The 16,865-nt window shown below is 37.2% G+C and overlaps 1 protein-coding gene across 1 annotated transcript; it reads right to left on the minus strand.

Moving 5' to 3' along the window:
• Positions 1–10,531: 10,531 nt before the first annotated feature.
• On the minus strand, positions 10,532–13,442 carry LOC135491622 (uncharacterized). Its single transcript, XM_064777593.1, has 4 exons — positions 13,399–13,442; positions 12,067–12,339; positions 11,653–11,895; positions 10,532–11,276 (listed from the first exon to the last, which is right to left on the minus strand). Exons 2-4 carry the CDS (start codon positions 12,330–12,332, stop codon positions 10,532–10,534), a joined length of 1,254 nt encoding a protein of 417 aa, XP_064633663.1. The 5' UTR covers positions 12,333–12,339; positions 13,399–13,442.
• Positions 13,443–16,865: the final 3,423 nt, after the last annotated feature.

Genomic DNA, 16,865 nt, shown 5'->3' on the forward strand with positions numbered 1-16,865 from the left:
GATCCTTCTTTTTCATGATTTTATAAAATTTTAAAGCAGAAGGATATTTGTACCTTGCATATGCTTCTTGCACACTCACGCCGTTCATGGTCTGTTTATTTTAGAGAATAGTTTGAACTAAAAGACCTACAACAATTAATCCCATTGTAAAAGGTAAATGACTCGCTTCGCTGACGCTTGTTTCACTACTCGCTTCGCTCGTAGAAGTAGTTTGTTCATTCATCAAATTTGATGAATTAGTTTGTGGTTGTTCTCTCATCAAATTTGATGAGCGAGTCACTTGTCGCTTTTTTCTGACATTGATATGTGAATTGATGCCAAAAGTTGTATTTTCTGTAGCGGTTAACAGAGAGTTATTATACCCTTCAATTATGCCAATATGTAATCGCATATGACTTGGAACAAGTTGTAATCCTAAACCTACAGCGAAATCTAATCGTGAACCTGCTTTTTCTAAAGCGTATGCAAGCGCTTGTTTTGAGTGAATGAGTACGCTCGCTGACTGAAATGTTTTGATGGAATCGACTAACGTTTGACCTTGAATCGCATCTTCCACTAAAATTCTAAATTGCTTTTGCGTGTCCAATGAATCAAGAATATCCTGTCGAATCATGGTTTGTGAACCTAGAATACAATAAACATAGGTTCTAATCGATTCATTGATTCTACTCATGCCTGCTTTAGTCAATCCTTGACTGTCTAAGGCGATAAAATTTGTCCAATCGTCTGAGTAAATGAACGATAAAGTGTCAATATAAAGTCTATGATGGTCTGCATAGACATATCCTTTTTTGTCTGCATTAAACGGAAACTTACTAGGATCATTCAAATAATAGTTACCATTGTCCATGACAATGTCTAGCGCTTGTATTTTCCCTTTGTGAAAATAGTTGAAGTCAACGGAGCCAAATTCAAGTTTCAAATTTTCATAGGCTTGTTTATTGTAAGGATTTTTTGATGGATTAAAGTCAGGATTTCCTGGTAAAGGAATTTTTAGCTGGTGTAATATCTTTCTGATGGTGAAGTACACGTGGAATCTAAAAATACTTTGTACTAAAGGATCAGCATGGTTAATATGATTGTGCCAGCTTACACCTGAACCTGATGTTGCGCAGTATAGTGCAAATTTAAATTGGTTTTCCCAGTTATCCATGGTTGCATTTTTAATATAATCTTGTACTTGTGCATACGTTGAAAAATTTCGTGGATTCACTTTATTTGGGAAAATATCAATTGTATTGAAATAAAAAAATTCATTTGGTGTGACATAAATTTTTTGATGAATGAAAGGATTCTTGGTTAAAGAATTATTCTTATAAGTGACAGGATAATTTACATTAGCATTATATTTAAGATAGGATGGAAAGTCCATTTATTTTTATTTTTATTTCTATATTTTTTATTTTTTTTAATCAGGGCTACCAAATTGGTAGCCCTGTTGCCATTAACAGGGCTAGCAAACTGCTAGCCCTGTTTTATTTTTTAAATCCAAGAGCTTTAGTTGAGATTCCATCTTCCAATATTGTACGTTTATCATCATTCGCATTCAACGCACATTTAGTCACTTGCTCAGTGTAAATTTGATGATTTCTTGACCTAAACACATTCATCTGTTTTTCAATTGGAATTTTTTCCAAGAGCACAGACTTGTAATCTTCAATAGTGATTTCATTTTTGACTACGTTCTTCTTAACACCTTTACATTTTTTAACTCATCATCTTTATCAGTTGTATAGGCATATAATTTAGAACGTAAAGCGATGAACTCAGTGATGACATGACCAGCTTCTTCGTCTTTGAACTTGCCAATGACTTTCTTGTTCGTTTCATCAAACAATGGATGATCTTTTGGAAAATTTGAAAAGTCAAATAATTCAGCATCTTGTTTCATATCCTTATAAATATCATCAGTTTGAATGTGATAGACTAATGAGTCAGTATCAGTGTACAACAGTTGTGCTTTGTCTGAGTACTTTTTCATCATATGATTATAATGGAAATCATACATGTGTATTTTTGACAGGTCTAGAATCGCTTGACCCATAAATATTGGTTTATTGAGACAAACTTCTACTTTTTGAGATTCAACCATGACAAGATCTTCACTGAAAATTTTGTGATCTTTATAGTTGTTCGAATTGACTAATTTTCGAAGCTGAGGGACATTTGTAGTCAATTTTATATTTTTTCTATCTCTGACTGATTCCATTGTCTTTCCAAAGCATGAATTGTTCATCAATTTGAAGAAGTCCTTTTCAAAGTCATTTTTCGCTTTGGCACGTTGACTTGTGTTTAAGTCAATGTACTCTTTCAAAAAGTATGATTCTGTATAAGAAATTCCTCTATGAATCTTAGTCAATTTTAAACCTTGACTCAAATAGAACTTCAAGGCCTTGTGATGCACAATATATTTTTTCTTGTCTTGTAAATTAGGAATCAACTTATCATTCAAATGTTCAGGTGCTAATGGATAGGCATTGTGTAAGTCATGTAATTCTTGAGGATATTCTAAGTCAACTTCAAGTGTGCATGGAATGCTTTGCCACTTTAATAATTCTGATTGAGTCATCCATTTAAAATTAGAATGTGGTAATTTTTCACTCATGGATAATCCATACAAATTATTCGCATCAAGATAAGAGATATAACTTGTAGGTTGACCCTTGTCAAAATCTTTCAAATAGGGATTATTTGCTTTTGCATATCTATGACTTGCTTGACAGATTCCTCCTCGAATGCCACATTCAAAGAAGTTGTAATGGTCTACATCTGTTAAAAGTTCAATTTTAACGTCAGTCTTTTTCAACATGGCTTGCCAAGACAATCCTGAGGCCGAATAAGCCCAGACTGGATCTAAATTATAAATCTCCATGCATGTCTGTCTGAAATTTTCCAGAATGTCTGCTAGTAAAAGAACATCAGTTCTCAAATAAATTTCATGGTAATCTCTAAAGGTTTTGCATCCAAATTTTTCCCATACATTCTTTGCATGGGAATAGTCTTCAACTGAAATTTTTGTATCATTAAATTTTGAGTCAAATGCTTCAATCGGAGGTAATTCAGTCTGTTCAAATTTATTGTGTGAATCTACCCATTCATAAGGATATATTCCTTTTCTTGTCACGAGGTCAAATTGTTCACCTGTGAACTTTTTAGCAAGGTTTTTCTTTTCAGAATTGGGCAAATTATTTGCAAGATTTGCTAGAGATGACTGCATGAGTCTATATGAGTCAAGAAATCTGATCGATAGAGTCTTATGCTCGTCAACCTGTAACTCCTTGCTGAATGAAATATAGTTTTCAGAATTTTTCGCGATGACATTCAATCTCCCTTTTAAATTTTTCACAAACAGATGTGCATCATAGCCTGAAAGATTATGAAAATAGACTGGTATGAAGTTTGGAGCTTGTAATTGAAGGTTACACTTATTACAGGCTGCTCCTCTGTATTTTCCATTAAAATGGTTGTGATCACGAACTTTATAATTTTTTTCTGTAAATTCCTTGTCACAGACATGACATTTTTTAGCTAAGGAATATTCTTTCTGTTGGACTTGTGTTAAGGCTAACATAGCTTTAGGTTTGAAATGCTTGTCATGGATGTTATAGACAGCTTTTTCAATCTCTTCACAGAATCTTTCTCCGATATCTTCATTATGATCGTTGACACTATATTCTGTGAAGAGATTTTTAGCCTTGATTTGATCCTTGTCAAAACAAACATAGAAGCTGAATGAGTTAGGAATATGTTCTTGAATTTGAACAGTTTTTTCGCCTAAGGATTTGTCAATAGTTTTCAAAGATGATTCAAAGTCAGCGACGATAAAGACAGGATGTTTTTGTTCGAATTTTTTCTGATTGAATTGTAGGATTTTTTCATGATCCTTAGGCATGCTAACTCTGACACATTCAAACTGCTTACAGTTCTCAAAATGTTGATTGTATCTTTTATTTAGAAGTTCGCTTGTCGATGCTGAAATAACTTTCATACATCTGAAACATACTTTGACTTGCCCATCGTGTTTAGAATGAGATGTAGATACAAGCCTTGAGAAATTTTTGATCCAAGCATAATGATAATTTGCATTGTCTTTGACATTTTCAACCTTTTCACCTTCTGGAAAATCGTTCTCATCTTTGTAGTGTAAAAGATTAATATACTTATCTTCTGCTAGAATTCTCTCAGATAGTCTAACTGGGGAAATTGGGTAATCTGTAGTTTCATTTCCAAAGCATACTTTCTGTCTAGGGATAAATGTAAATACATTGACTGCTAAGTCAGGATTATTCTTCTCAAATTTCTCAATATCCTTGATTTTGACAGGATATTCTAAATCTTTAAACATGTGGTCAAATTCAGTTTTGTTGTAATTTGAAACTCGCTCTGTGTTTTTCTCTAAGTTTAAAAGATAAGATTCAACTGAGTATCTGAAGCATTTTTGATCAGAATTTTGCACATTAATCACTGCTCTTTTATTTTGAATCTTATCTGGTAAAGGAATATAGCTTGATCCTGAAAGTGGCGTATATTTTACAGTGTGTAACTCAATCTTGATGACTTCTAAAAATTTCCAACCTGAACCTTCCTGAACTAAATTTTCCAGTTCTTTAAGGAAGTCTTCGATGAGAGTGTCATAATTAAGTTCTTGACCCACATAAATGATGTGTCTAGAACGAAGTTGAAATTCTTTAATGTCATTCTTCCTTTGCATTAGAATATGTAGAATGATTGAAATTTTTAATCCTTCTTTATTTTCCTCATTAATTTTATCTTGTAAAACTGATTTAATTTTATTGAGATAGTTTTCAATGTCAATATGAGGCAAACCTTCCATTTGGAAATGATTAACATATCCTCTGAAAGCGGAGTTGAATGTTTTGAATGTTTTTAACTCTGTATGTTTTTCAATCAACTCCTGGATGACTTTTTTTGTCATGGAACTTTTAACATTGATGTCAAGTTCCTTCGCTTGTTTAAAAAGATCTGATTTTAATAGTCTTTTGACTGGTTCCTTGGTCAAGAGTTCTTTCAATTTCTCAATATTGAGATTCTGAAAATTTTTATGGCCAAGTTCTTTTACTTTCTGTAAAAGAGGTTTTCTGATTGAAATTTTTGCTTTCACAGGTTTAGGCTTGATGTCAATCAAATTTTCCTGTGAAATTTTTTCTTCAATGATATTTTCTAGCTGTCCTTTTTTGAATTTTCTAGGATTTATACCTAGTCTTTGAGCTAGAACACGTTTCTCAATTTGAGAGAGTTGTGACACTGGCTTGTCAATTTTCACTTCGATGTCGTTGAAACTATTCGGAATTTGTTGAAGTCATTCAATTAACTTTTCTCTTGAAAGAGATCCATAGTTTTTAATTTTGTGTCTAAAGGCGAGAATTTTCAATTCGTCAGTCGACAATCCCTCAGCTGGAAAAGCCAGGCCTGTTGGGATGTTTGTAGTTGGATTTGTAGTTGGATTCATGTCTTTATTTATATAAAAAAGTTTTTTATTTTTCGATGCCGTTGTCATATCTTTATTTACAAGAAAATAATTTGTATTAGATATAGGTTTAGGGGATTCCCCTTTTTTTAGTTTCGGTTTCAATAAGTCATTTTATAATCAAGTTTTTGATTATAAGATTCCAAATAAAGACATGTATACAACGGAAAATAAAAACTATATTACAAAAGTCAAGGCTCTTGGTCATAGGAGTTTTCAAATTTTCCCAAGATTGAGAAGTTGAAAGAACTCTAGTGAAATTTAAAATTCTAGTTAATCCTCACTTGAGCGAAAATCTAGAATTCAAGGCTCACCACACCTATGAGAATTTGTGAAAATCATCATGAGGTGGTCATATTTATTATAAATAAAGTTTTTAAATTTCATCTTCTAGAAATTCAGAAGCTAGTGATACATTTTGATAGTATAGTTCGTAATCAATTTTCTTTCCCTTTGTCCTGTTTTCCTCCTTTGAAACAGGTCTCAAGTTACGCCAGTTCCAACAAAGCATAAGTTCTTCTTCAACAGTATGGTCAAAATGTGATTGTGGAAGAATATGATCAATATGCCAATAATCACCATAGTTTTCCCATGTCATATTTTCATCAAATTGAAACTCAATCCACTTGTACAGACCATCTAGAGAACAGTCCATAACTTTCTCAAGTTTGGATTTTTTATATTTTTTATGAAGACATTGGGATAATATTGATGTAAGATTACTCGATATTTTAAAAGATTCGTCATTTGACTTTTTGTCTAGTTGATAATTGTTTTTATAATTGTTTGAACATGGTTTACAACTATAACTTCTACCATATTTACATTGTTCAACTCTTACAAAATCATCCAATAATTTCTCTTGAGAACAATTTTTACATTCTCTAACAAGGGACTCCATTTCCAATAAAATAATTTGTATTAGATATAGGTTTTGTCAATTAATCAAGTTGTTCTTTTTTATTTAAAAAATCCAATGTTGAGAGATATCATTGTCTTTTTTGTAAATGAAGACCTCATCTTCATCATGAGGTTCTATATTACCCAGATCTAAAATATTTTCTTTTATTTCTTTTGGTAATACTACACTGTACAAGGTTTTTTTATCTCTGGGTATTAACGATAGTAAAAAAGCATACTTATCGTTTGATGATAATAAATCTATTTTTTCAATTTTATACCAGGTATTATCAGGAAGATTTCTCCAATTGACATATACTTCTTCCATTTATTTACAAGAAAATAATTTATGTTAAGTAGACGTTTTGTAAATTAATCAAGTTGTTCTTTTTTATTTAAAAAATCCAATGTTGACTCATATCATTGTCTTTTTTGTAAATGAAGACATCATCGTCTAGAAGAGGGCTTATATCACCCAGGTCTAAAATTTTATCCTTAATTCGTTTTGTCAGTCTTACAATATACAAAGTTATTTTATCATCTCTGGGATATACAAATAGTAAAAAATCATACTTATCTGTTATTGATAAATAATCCAATCTATCAATCTTATACCAAGTATTATCAGGAAGATTTCTCCAATTGACATATACTTCTCTCATTTATGATGTTTTTATTTTCTTTAGATATAGGTTTAGTCCAAGAGGTTAAATCCATAAAACTTTTTACCCTGTTTGGTCTCCTTGACTCCTGTGAATCTTATATAATTGTGATCAAGATTTATCTTTTGTTTGATGACACTCGTCGCCCACACGGTGACTTCTTTCGATTCTGAGTCAACAAGTTCAAGCAGTGTTGATTCTCCTATTTTTGTGCTTATAGTTCTGAATGAGTTAATTCTATACCATGTGTTCACTGGAAGATCTTTAAATTTTAGATAATCTGTTGACTCGGTGACTCTTGATTCAAGTTCTTCGTTTGACGGAAAGTTCATTTTATTTACAAGAAAATAATTTTTGTTAAGTTCACGTTTTGTCTTTTTTGAAATTTTTGAAAATTTTGAAATTTTTAATTTTTGAAATTTTTATTTTTTTGAAATTTTGAAAATTTGGATGATTTGGATGATTTAGTGACTTGACTGAAGTTTGACTGGAAACTATTTAGACTAGGATTTGACTGAGATAAGTTTTGAAACGTGTTGACTGGGATTTGACTTGGAGATTTTGACTGGGATTTGAGCTTGAGTTAGAACTGTCATTATTATACTACTCAAATGCCTGGGAAAAATGACCTCAGCATAGCATATCTGTCAAATCGTCACGAATTGATATTGGCCCTTTCAAAATACGAGTTCTAAACTGAGTAGTGAGCTCACATTTTCTGAAATATCCCTCACCGAAAAGCAGTGTGATATCAGTCAGGATTCAGTCAGGTTGCAGTGTTACCTCACATTTTTATGGCAGTGTTGAAATCAGTGTAAAGCAGTCATAGGGAGTGTTTTTCAGTCACGCGTTACCAAAGCATACAGTTATACAGCAATCAAAAATAGAGGTTAGGGAGTCATAAGCAGTGGTAAGACAGTCAAAATCAGTGGTAAGGCAGTCAAAAGCAGTGCTCATTTAAATATTTAGGCTGACTGATTTCCACTGCTTTTGACACTGAAAATGACTCCCCACTATGCATCATGCACAGGGCTGGCAGTGGGGTTCAGTGTTAATTTAAATATTTCGCAGCACACTGAATCCACACTGAAACACCACTGATTTTGACTGCCATTTCCAAAACCTCCTGGAGGGAGCAGTCATTTTCAGTGTTAATATGAATAATTTATTCAATGGCATGCAGGCACGGATGCCGAGAGAGGTTTGGGGGACGTGACCCCCCTGTGCTGATGACAACCAAAGAAATTGTTCGAAAAAGCAAAAACTTCTAGCGAACTGTTACTTTTGCTGTCCTATTTTAGACGGTGTGTTTGCGTCCAATATGGCAGTGATGACGTCATCTGCACAAATAGAGGACATCGCCATTGCATGATGACGTGACACAGTAAAAAGATGACAAATTCACGTCCTTGACCTACGTCATTGCAAACTTTGTCATAATGACAGTGGTCAGATGGGGTTACTATAGACAATTGAAACAACACATGGCACATAGCTACTGTCAGTGGTGATGTCAGGGATTGAAGATAGATCAAATTGATGTCCAAATAAAGTAACTGCACGCGGCCTGTAGAATAATGATCTAACAGACTGATTGATGTGTATGGAGCTCCTATGCAGATATCTTGCAGTGTATGCATACATTACAATTAACACCTATAGGGCCTACAGTAGATGCATGAAGATACATGCAGATATCTTGCAGTGTATGCATACATTACAACACCTATAGGGCCTACAGCCTTCTTGATTTGCTGAAAATACAACTTCAGTGTCTGTCTAGATTACCCTTTTTGCATTCATTGGCTCCTTATGTGTTCCAATTCAAACTGACTAAAACTCCCCTCTTCTCATATTGAAATTTGGGTAAATATCGAGAAATATGAAGAGCTACCATGATTTCTTGAATGTTTGACTATCAAATTCAAACTTGCTAGCTTCCTGTCTCAGGTTGCATTATGGGTGATATTTAACACTGAATTTGACTGCAATTACCACTGCTTTACACTGCCATCAAGTCTTAATCTCAACAGTCATAAAGCAGTGGTTTTCAGTCATGTTGAAAATGCCACGGGTTTCGATCAGAGTTGGAGAAGTGGAAATCAGTGGTCTTTCAGTCATAGGCAGTGGTCAACGCTAGATGAGATCACGTACTCTTCCTGGCCGGCTGTTATAAATTGCGGATTCCGCGGAAATCCGCGGAAAAATCTAACTTGGCTACAAGGTGGCTACCTGAACCGCAGGTGAGAGTTTTTCATATTAGTAGTGTGCATTGTTGTGCGCATGAAGTACTCCTGGTGACAAGGTCTTTGGGAATCCCCGTTATATGGTGCGCTGTATGCGCCGTAAATCACAAGCACCTTGTAGTTTGAAATAAACTTATATACTCTAGACGGGCCGCGAAGTAAGTTTTTGTGATTGCTTAAGATAGACTCCAATGTGCAGTCGCATATGGTTGGTTAGGTTCGGTTGGTTAGACCAGAATTCAGTTCATCATCGACTTATATTTGAAGGAGGCATATACCGTAACGTACATCAATCCGGGCAACAGTCACACTTGAAAGCAGCCTCGTAATGTGTTCCGTTATAGGGAAGGAACCACGGTGGTGTCGAGATAACATGCAAAGTTTATCAACACCAAGAAAAAAAGCAAGAGGAAAGAGTCGATCGGAATGGCATGAATGGCGCTCCAGAGGATTAAAATCTGACCGATGAAATGTGCAGATAACTGGTAGTTCTTGCCTCCGATTTATGATTTATGTTGTTATTTGTATAATATAATTATCATTAAATATTATGCGCGTATTTACTGGCGGCTTCGTGATTTTTCCGCGGATTTCCGCGGAATCCGCGTTTTATAACAGCCGCTTCCTGGCGATCTCCCACAGGTACAATGGCAACTATCGATACGTCAGACTGGACACCAAATCGGCTGCATATTACTCCTGTTCATAGGTTTTGGTGAAAAAAGTACAGTTTACTTGCATTTGAACTGCTTTCATAGGAGATTAGGCCTAGTATGTACGTATATCCCTCTGGCGATTTCCCGCAAATCGAAGAAAAAACAAGACATTCCAGCTACCTGGAAATCATCCTACTTGCCAATAGTTCTGGTCTGTACAGGTTTCCGTCCTTTGTCCAAAAATAGTAAGCAAAAACACTATATATATTGAAAGGATTTATAGTCATGACCGGCCACCATGTGATCCAAAACCTCTGATCTGAGACACCCTACCTCCGATCTGAGACACCCTACCTCCGATCTGAAACAATGCACGCCAGCCCTACTTCCTCCGATCTGAGACATCCTACCTCCGATCTGAGAAACAATGCACGCTATTGCCATCTCCAGTGGAAGGTTGTGATTATTGCAATATTCAGTGGAAGGTTGTGATTATTGCCCTCTCCAATGGAAGGTTTTGGATATTGCCATCTCCAATGGAAGGTTGTGACTATTGCCATATCCAGTGGAAGGTTGTGATTATTGCCATCTCCAGTGGAAGGTTGTGATTATTGCCATCTCCAGTGGAAGGTTGTGATTATTGCCATCTCCAGAACTTGTCACAGCTCCAACAACAACATTCGCAGCACCAAAGAGGTTTGACACTAACACATGCAGATATGGCTTGACTGCTCCTGGTTTAGTCAATTCCCTGATCTCTGACTGAACGTGCTCTAACTCTAATCGTTTCTTCTCCTGTTCTTTCTCGAACACCTCGGCCTTTTCTCTTTCTTCCATTATCTTTCGTCTCGTTTCATCGGAGAGGATCTTGCTCTGAGAGACTTTATCGATCTTGGCAATCAGCGTCTCTGTCTTGTCTGAACATTCTTGAGCCGCACCTTCCAAAGAAGAAATCATTCTGAGTGCTCTGTCGTAGTCGTTCTCCAACAGGTAAATGATAGCGGTGTGGAACGTCTCATTCACAGTCCCACAAGTAATGACATAACTCTGAACCGTATTTTCGGCGGCATGGCAAATTTCGATGGCGCTGAATCCAAGATTTTTTGTCTCCAACTGCAAATCCTGATTCCCAGTGGCAACGGCAGCAAAGTAGGAGATGTTAGCGATGGCACCCATTCTCCCGAAGTTCCTGTCAATCTGCACCAAGTCGTCGATGATTCCCAACTCTTGCCGCGCCTTTAGGACGACAGCAGCACGTGGGTTAGGAACTACATCAATGGAATGCCGTTCCCTATTGATCGCCACAGTCATATCGATGTCCATTCTAAAACGAGATGGCATGGCAAAATCAACGCGCGCACTCAGTTCCAATAATCTTTAAATTTGGAAGGCGAAACATGCATGAGAGGGACAAAGAAGATAATCAACAAAATATGTCATGCGAAACTAATGGTGTAGGTCAGACACGATCCCTGGGAATGAAAATGTTTGGGAAGAGACTTTACCAAAACGGGTTACATTCACCACTGTCCACGCCGTCATGCATCCAAACGATTTAGTCGTATCCCATCATCCTAAGAACCGTTATGGTTAAATGATCACGAAAAGGTCGGGACTAGGGGATTGGTGGGCAATCACTGGTCCGACAGCCAACGCCCTCCAGTAGGCATCACCATCAGATGTACAGCAGACATAAATACCTTTTCTTTTTGCCAGTGACATGCAATTCAACGATGCTCTTCCACATTTCCTTGACGTCGTCGTTGGTTGAAATAGAATACTTGTCGTTGTCTCCCTTGATGATGGCAAGCAAAGAAACCTTCTCGGCAAAGAACCGCTCGCAGATGACCTTCTTGATGTCCTCAATGTCATTGCAAGTGAACGTGATACGTTTCACGTCTTCACGGTCGTTGTTGAATATCACCGGCAAGCCTTCGGTCAACCTAAATGGTAAATGCATCATCTTAGACTATGGACCCCTACTCTTTGCAACGTACATAACCGGAAGTATGTTGACTGAGCCGCGGACAATTTACATGTACGATAAAATCGTCGTTTATCTATTCTTGGTTTCCCACAGAATGAAGAATGTTCTTGACGTCATTTAAACTTACGTTATTTCACCCGAATCAGTCCGTTTGTCAGTGATGTGGAGTTCTGTGAAATCCTCCCATAGATCCTGAAGGTCATCGCTAGATGAGATCACGTACTCTTCCTGGCGAGCCCCTTCAGGTACAATGGCAACAATCGATACGTCAGACTGGACACCAAATCGGCTGCATATTACTCCCTTGACATCAACAATATCTGGGCGAGGTAACTTGATTCGCCTCTTGTCTTCACCGTTGAAGATAACTTTCACATGCTTGTCTCCACTCATTGTATTGCTGAATAAGGGAAAATGATTACAAGGATTCTCAGCATGTTGCTCATTCAAACTCTGAGTGGGAGAGAGCGAGTATACTGCCGCGTTTCGGTGTAACCATGCACGGTCGTACCTAGGGCATCCTGGTTTTCAATATACCCTGCCTCTCGATATTTCAAATTGTATATGATGAACGAGTAAAAAATCCGGATCTCGGGATGTACCCAGTGGGGGGGGGGGGGGACCAAATGCCCCCTCCAAGTTCACAAACAAGTCTTTTTGATGCATATTATGGCCGGTTGGCAGGCTGATGGAGGCCGCTGTATGGTTACCAGTTGCTAGATTGTTCAAAACCATACATGGAAGAATTGTATATTGCATGGCGTAAATGTATTCTTCAGATTTTGTGTTTGCCTTATCGCACTAATAATGACCTGCTACCAGCCATTATAAAGGACTCAATTGGAGAAAAGGTTCGTAAAATTCATCAACGGACTGCGGAAATCAGGAAATACACTCGTAAAGGTTACAGTTGGATTATTATTTGCCGGGAGCGTCTCATCAGTGGGGAAAAATGTAACTATGGTGTTACAAAAGTACAACTGGAATAGGGATCAGATGCCTGATGAATGTATAATGCTAAGGGACATCAATAGGGAAATTTGGGTATTGGGGCATAATAGGGTTGCCATCCAAGGTAGGGAATTGCTTGAAATGCAGGGAGGCAGGGAATCATATTCTCACAAAAGAGGAAATAGACATGATAATTAACTTTTTGTGTACATGTTGACTTGATGGAGTATTGTTTTTGGTGTTAGTTTTATTGTGATAGTTCAAGATACTGATGTAACTTATTCAGGATCATCTCCAAGAATGAGAGGTTTTCGGGTTCGACTCTCAGTCTAACCTTGTACTTTGTTTGCCTTATCGTAAACTTGTATTTGCACCCAACTCAGTATTGTCTTATTGCACCTTATTTTTAGTTATCGGTACAACGGAAAGTAGTACGAATAAACATATATATATTGGAAAAAAGCGGGTATCCCGACCAACAAATTGTAGGGCCTATGTACAAACTCACCGTAATGTTGCGTCCAAGCAAAGGAATGCGCCTCAGATACCGAATAGAGATTTTATAAACAACACGAAATAAACATATATATATATATATACGCATAGACTCGTTCTCAGGCCCCTTGTGACGGGGTTGATTAACGTATTTTAAACCTTTATGACGGGCACCACACGATAGCGTAGGCCTACCCAGTAAGAGTGTTACAATGCACTTAATTTACCGGGAAACCGCTTGGAAAAACCCATGCATCTTGTTATTGGTTTTAGAATAGCTATCCGCGGCAGTTTCAAGGAATTGTCCGAATGAATTGATACGAAACACTTTTCTCCGCCTGCATCTTGTAGGTAACCAGCTGGTGGAACGACCATATTTTCAATCACAGACTCTAATTTCACTTAGTGAAAAGGCATTAAAGAAAGTAAGTCTCGGGTGGCCGGGTCATGGCTATAAATCTTTTCAATATATATAGTGTTTTTGCTTACTATTTTTGGACAAAGGGCGGAAACCTGTACAAACCAGAACTATTGGCAAGTAGGATGATTCCCAGGTATTATACTGGGTCTGACCTAGATCTGACACAAGAAAAACATATTGTTTACCGCTCAAGCTGATAGGATTTCCCGGTATTTTCTTTACTTATCTTTTCCTGAACTTTTAGTTTTAAGGGTGACGATATGTATTCCAACTTACAACTTGAGAGTTTTTGTCTCCTATCAAAGAAATAACTAGTGCATTTATTGAGAGGTTTGTCGTGAGTGTGCTGTTTCTAGCTGCCATATTGCTTGATGTAAAACTTCAGCGAACAAGTAGGCCTAACATTTGTTTGATTTAGGCATAAGGTAAATCTGCCTATGTCCCAACCTCGACTTAGGCAGTTATTCCATTGATCTTCTGCCTAAAAGATCCCAAGCTTGACTTAGGCACCACATTATTCAATTGATTTACATGGTGTCTCAGATGGGAGGTTTGGGTCACATGGTGCCTCAGATCAGAGGTAGGGTGCTTGGTGTCTCAGATGGGAGGTTTGGGGTACATGGTGTCTCAGATCAGAAGTAGGCCTAGCGTGCATTGTTTCTCAGATCGGAGGTAGGATGTCTCAGATCGGAGGTAGGGTGTCTCAGATCAGAGGTTTTGGATCACATGGTGGCCGGTCATGACTATAAATCTTTTCAATATATATAGTGTTTTTGCTTACTATTTTTGGACAAAGGACGGAAATCTGTACAAACCAGAACTAATGGCAAGTAGGATGATTTCCAGGTAGCTGGAATATCGAGTTTTTTCTTCGATTTGCGGGAACCTTCCACTGGAGATGGCAATAATCACAACCTTCCACTGGATATGGCAATAGTCACAACCTTCCACTGGAGATGGCAATATCCACAACCTTCCACTAGATACAGTAATAGTTGCAACCTTCCTATGGCGACAGTAATAGTCACAACCTTCCACTGGAGACAGCAATAGTCGCAACCTTCCATTGGCGACAGTAATAGTCACAACCTTCCAATGGCGACAGTAATAGTCACAACCTTCCACTGGAGACAGCAATAGTCGCAACCTTCCATTGGCGACAGTAATAGTTACTATCTTCCACTGGAAATGGTCATATATTGGCCTCATGGAATAATTTGTTCACCGTTGAATAATTTTTACTATTTCGTGGCTTGAAGTGTGATATTTATTTTGTCATACTAATCATTACGTTGATTTGATATACGGCCAGAACTGCAAACTTCACACTGCCATTTTCGTTCCATGACGTCATCATAGAGTAATGCCATACAAAAGTAACAATTATCGCACGGTCACGTGGTACAGAATACAACAGTAATAACCACAACCTTCCACTGGAGACGGTAGTATAATAGTTACAACCTCCATTGGTGTCAGTAATAGTCACAACCTTCCACTGGGGATGGAAATAGTCACAACCTCTCACTAGAGACGGTAATAATCACAACCTTCCACTGGAGACAGTAGTATAATAGTTACAACCTCCATTGGTGACAATAGTAGTCACAACCTACAGGCTAAACATAGTCGTTGAAAGATTTAGACCGTGACCTAATTTCCAAGGTCAGAGAGGTGAAATTCGTAAAAACAAACGTTAACCATATTCCTTTCTTTGACCACAGGTGAGCACATGGCGCCTGGCCATTTCACTGTGTAGATCAACACTGTCAGTAGGTTTAGAATAATTTACCAAAATACTTCAATGTCTCACTATCAGAACTAGGTCGTTTCACTTTCAGCCATGGGTGATACAAAAAAGATTGTTAACTTTTGATTTTGAATAGGTTAAGAAACGTCGACAACATGCAGCGATCAATACTTCTTTTCACAGGTTTGATGACCTCATGATCACACTCAATTAAATCGGTTTGGGTGCAGAAGTGGTAAAAAATATAAATGCTGATGACACAATAACTAATACAGGTATTCAGATCAAACAACTTGAGACAGGATTGATCTTTGATAATATTCGATTGCTATTTGGAGTTATTCAAAATCAAAAGTATATTGTCTTTTTTGTGTCTCATAGTATTACAAAATTACCCGTTTTGGGGTGGATCCATTAGCTGAGCGGAAATATTCTTCAAGATCTCAGTCTATCTGGGCGGTAAGTGCCGACAGTCAGTCTAATGCCAGATTCTGGTGTTATCTTTCAAAATCTTTAGCCAAGCTTTGGAATCCGAGAATATATGTATTGCGGTGGTAGGAACTAGGTTATGTTTTAGGCCCTTTTGACCAAAGACCTTACAGGTCTTTTGCCCCAAATTAGCCTACAATCCCAAAGAACCATCCACCACAATACATATATTCTTCAATGAAATGGTGAGGGAATACATCATGTCAGCTTTAACAAAATATCGATCGTATTACGGGGAAAACACTACCTCGTAAACCAGCCAATACGAGGAAAATCCTATTAAGTCATTACGCAGTAAGTGACTCACTGCGAAATGGCATCATCGCTGTTGCCACATTCTTTGGAATAACTTGCGTGTGACTACACAGATTTTACAGGTTAGCGACTCAAATTTACAGGTTAGTACAGGATATTTTTTAGTATCATACTCTACTTTCTAGTTGTGACTCTCTTAGAAGAGAATCTTCCACTGGAGATGGCAATATCCACAACCTTCCACTAGATACAGTAATAGTTGCAACCTTCCTATGGCGACAGTAATAGTCACAACCTTCCACTGGAGACAGCAATAGTCGCAACCTTCCATTGGCGACAGTAATAGTCACAACCTTCCAATGGCGACAGTAATAGTCACAACCTTCCACTGGAGACTGCAATAGTCGCAACCTTCCATTGGCGACAGTAATAGTTACTATCTTCCACTAGAAATGGTCATATATTGGCGTCATGGAATAATTTGTTCACCGTTGAATAATTTTTACTATTTCGTGGCTTGAAGTGTGATATTTATTTTGTCATACTAATCATTACGTTGATTTGA

Source organism: Lineus longissimus, chromosome 7 (assembly GCF_910592395.1).
Source record: "Lineus longissimus chromosome 7, tnLinLong1.2, whole genome shotgun sequence".
Taxonomy (NCBI): Eukaryota; Metazoa; Nemertea; class Pilidiophora; order Heteronemertea; family Lineidae; genus Lineus; species Lineus longissimus.

What these genes read in the sequence shown, in the direction of transcription:
- LOC135491622 (XM_064777593.1), bottom strand. Translation starts at nt 12,332, where the DNA reads ATGAGTGGAGACAAGCATGTGAAAGTTATCTTCAACGGTGAAGACAAG. An exon ending in ACTGATTCGGGTGAAATAAC is followed by an intron (nt 11,896 to 12,066) that starts GTAAGTTTAAAT and finishes TTTACCATTTAG; the next exon opens with GTTGACCGAAGGCTTGCCGG. An exon ending in GTCACTGGCAAAAAGAAAAG is followed by an intron (nt 11,277 to 11,652) that starts GTATTTATGTCT and finishes ATCTCGTTTTAG; the next exon opens with AATGGACATCGATATGACTG.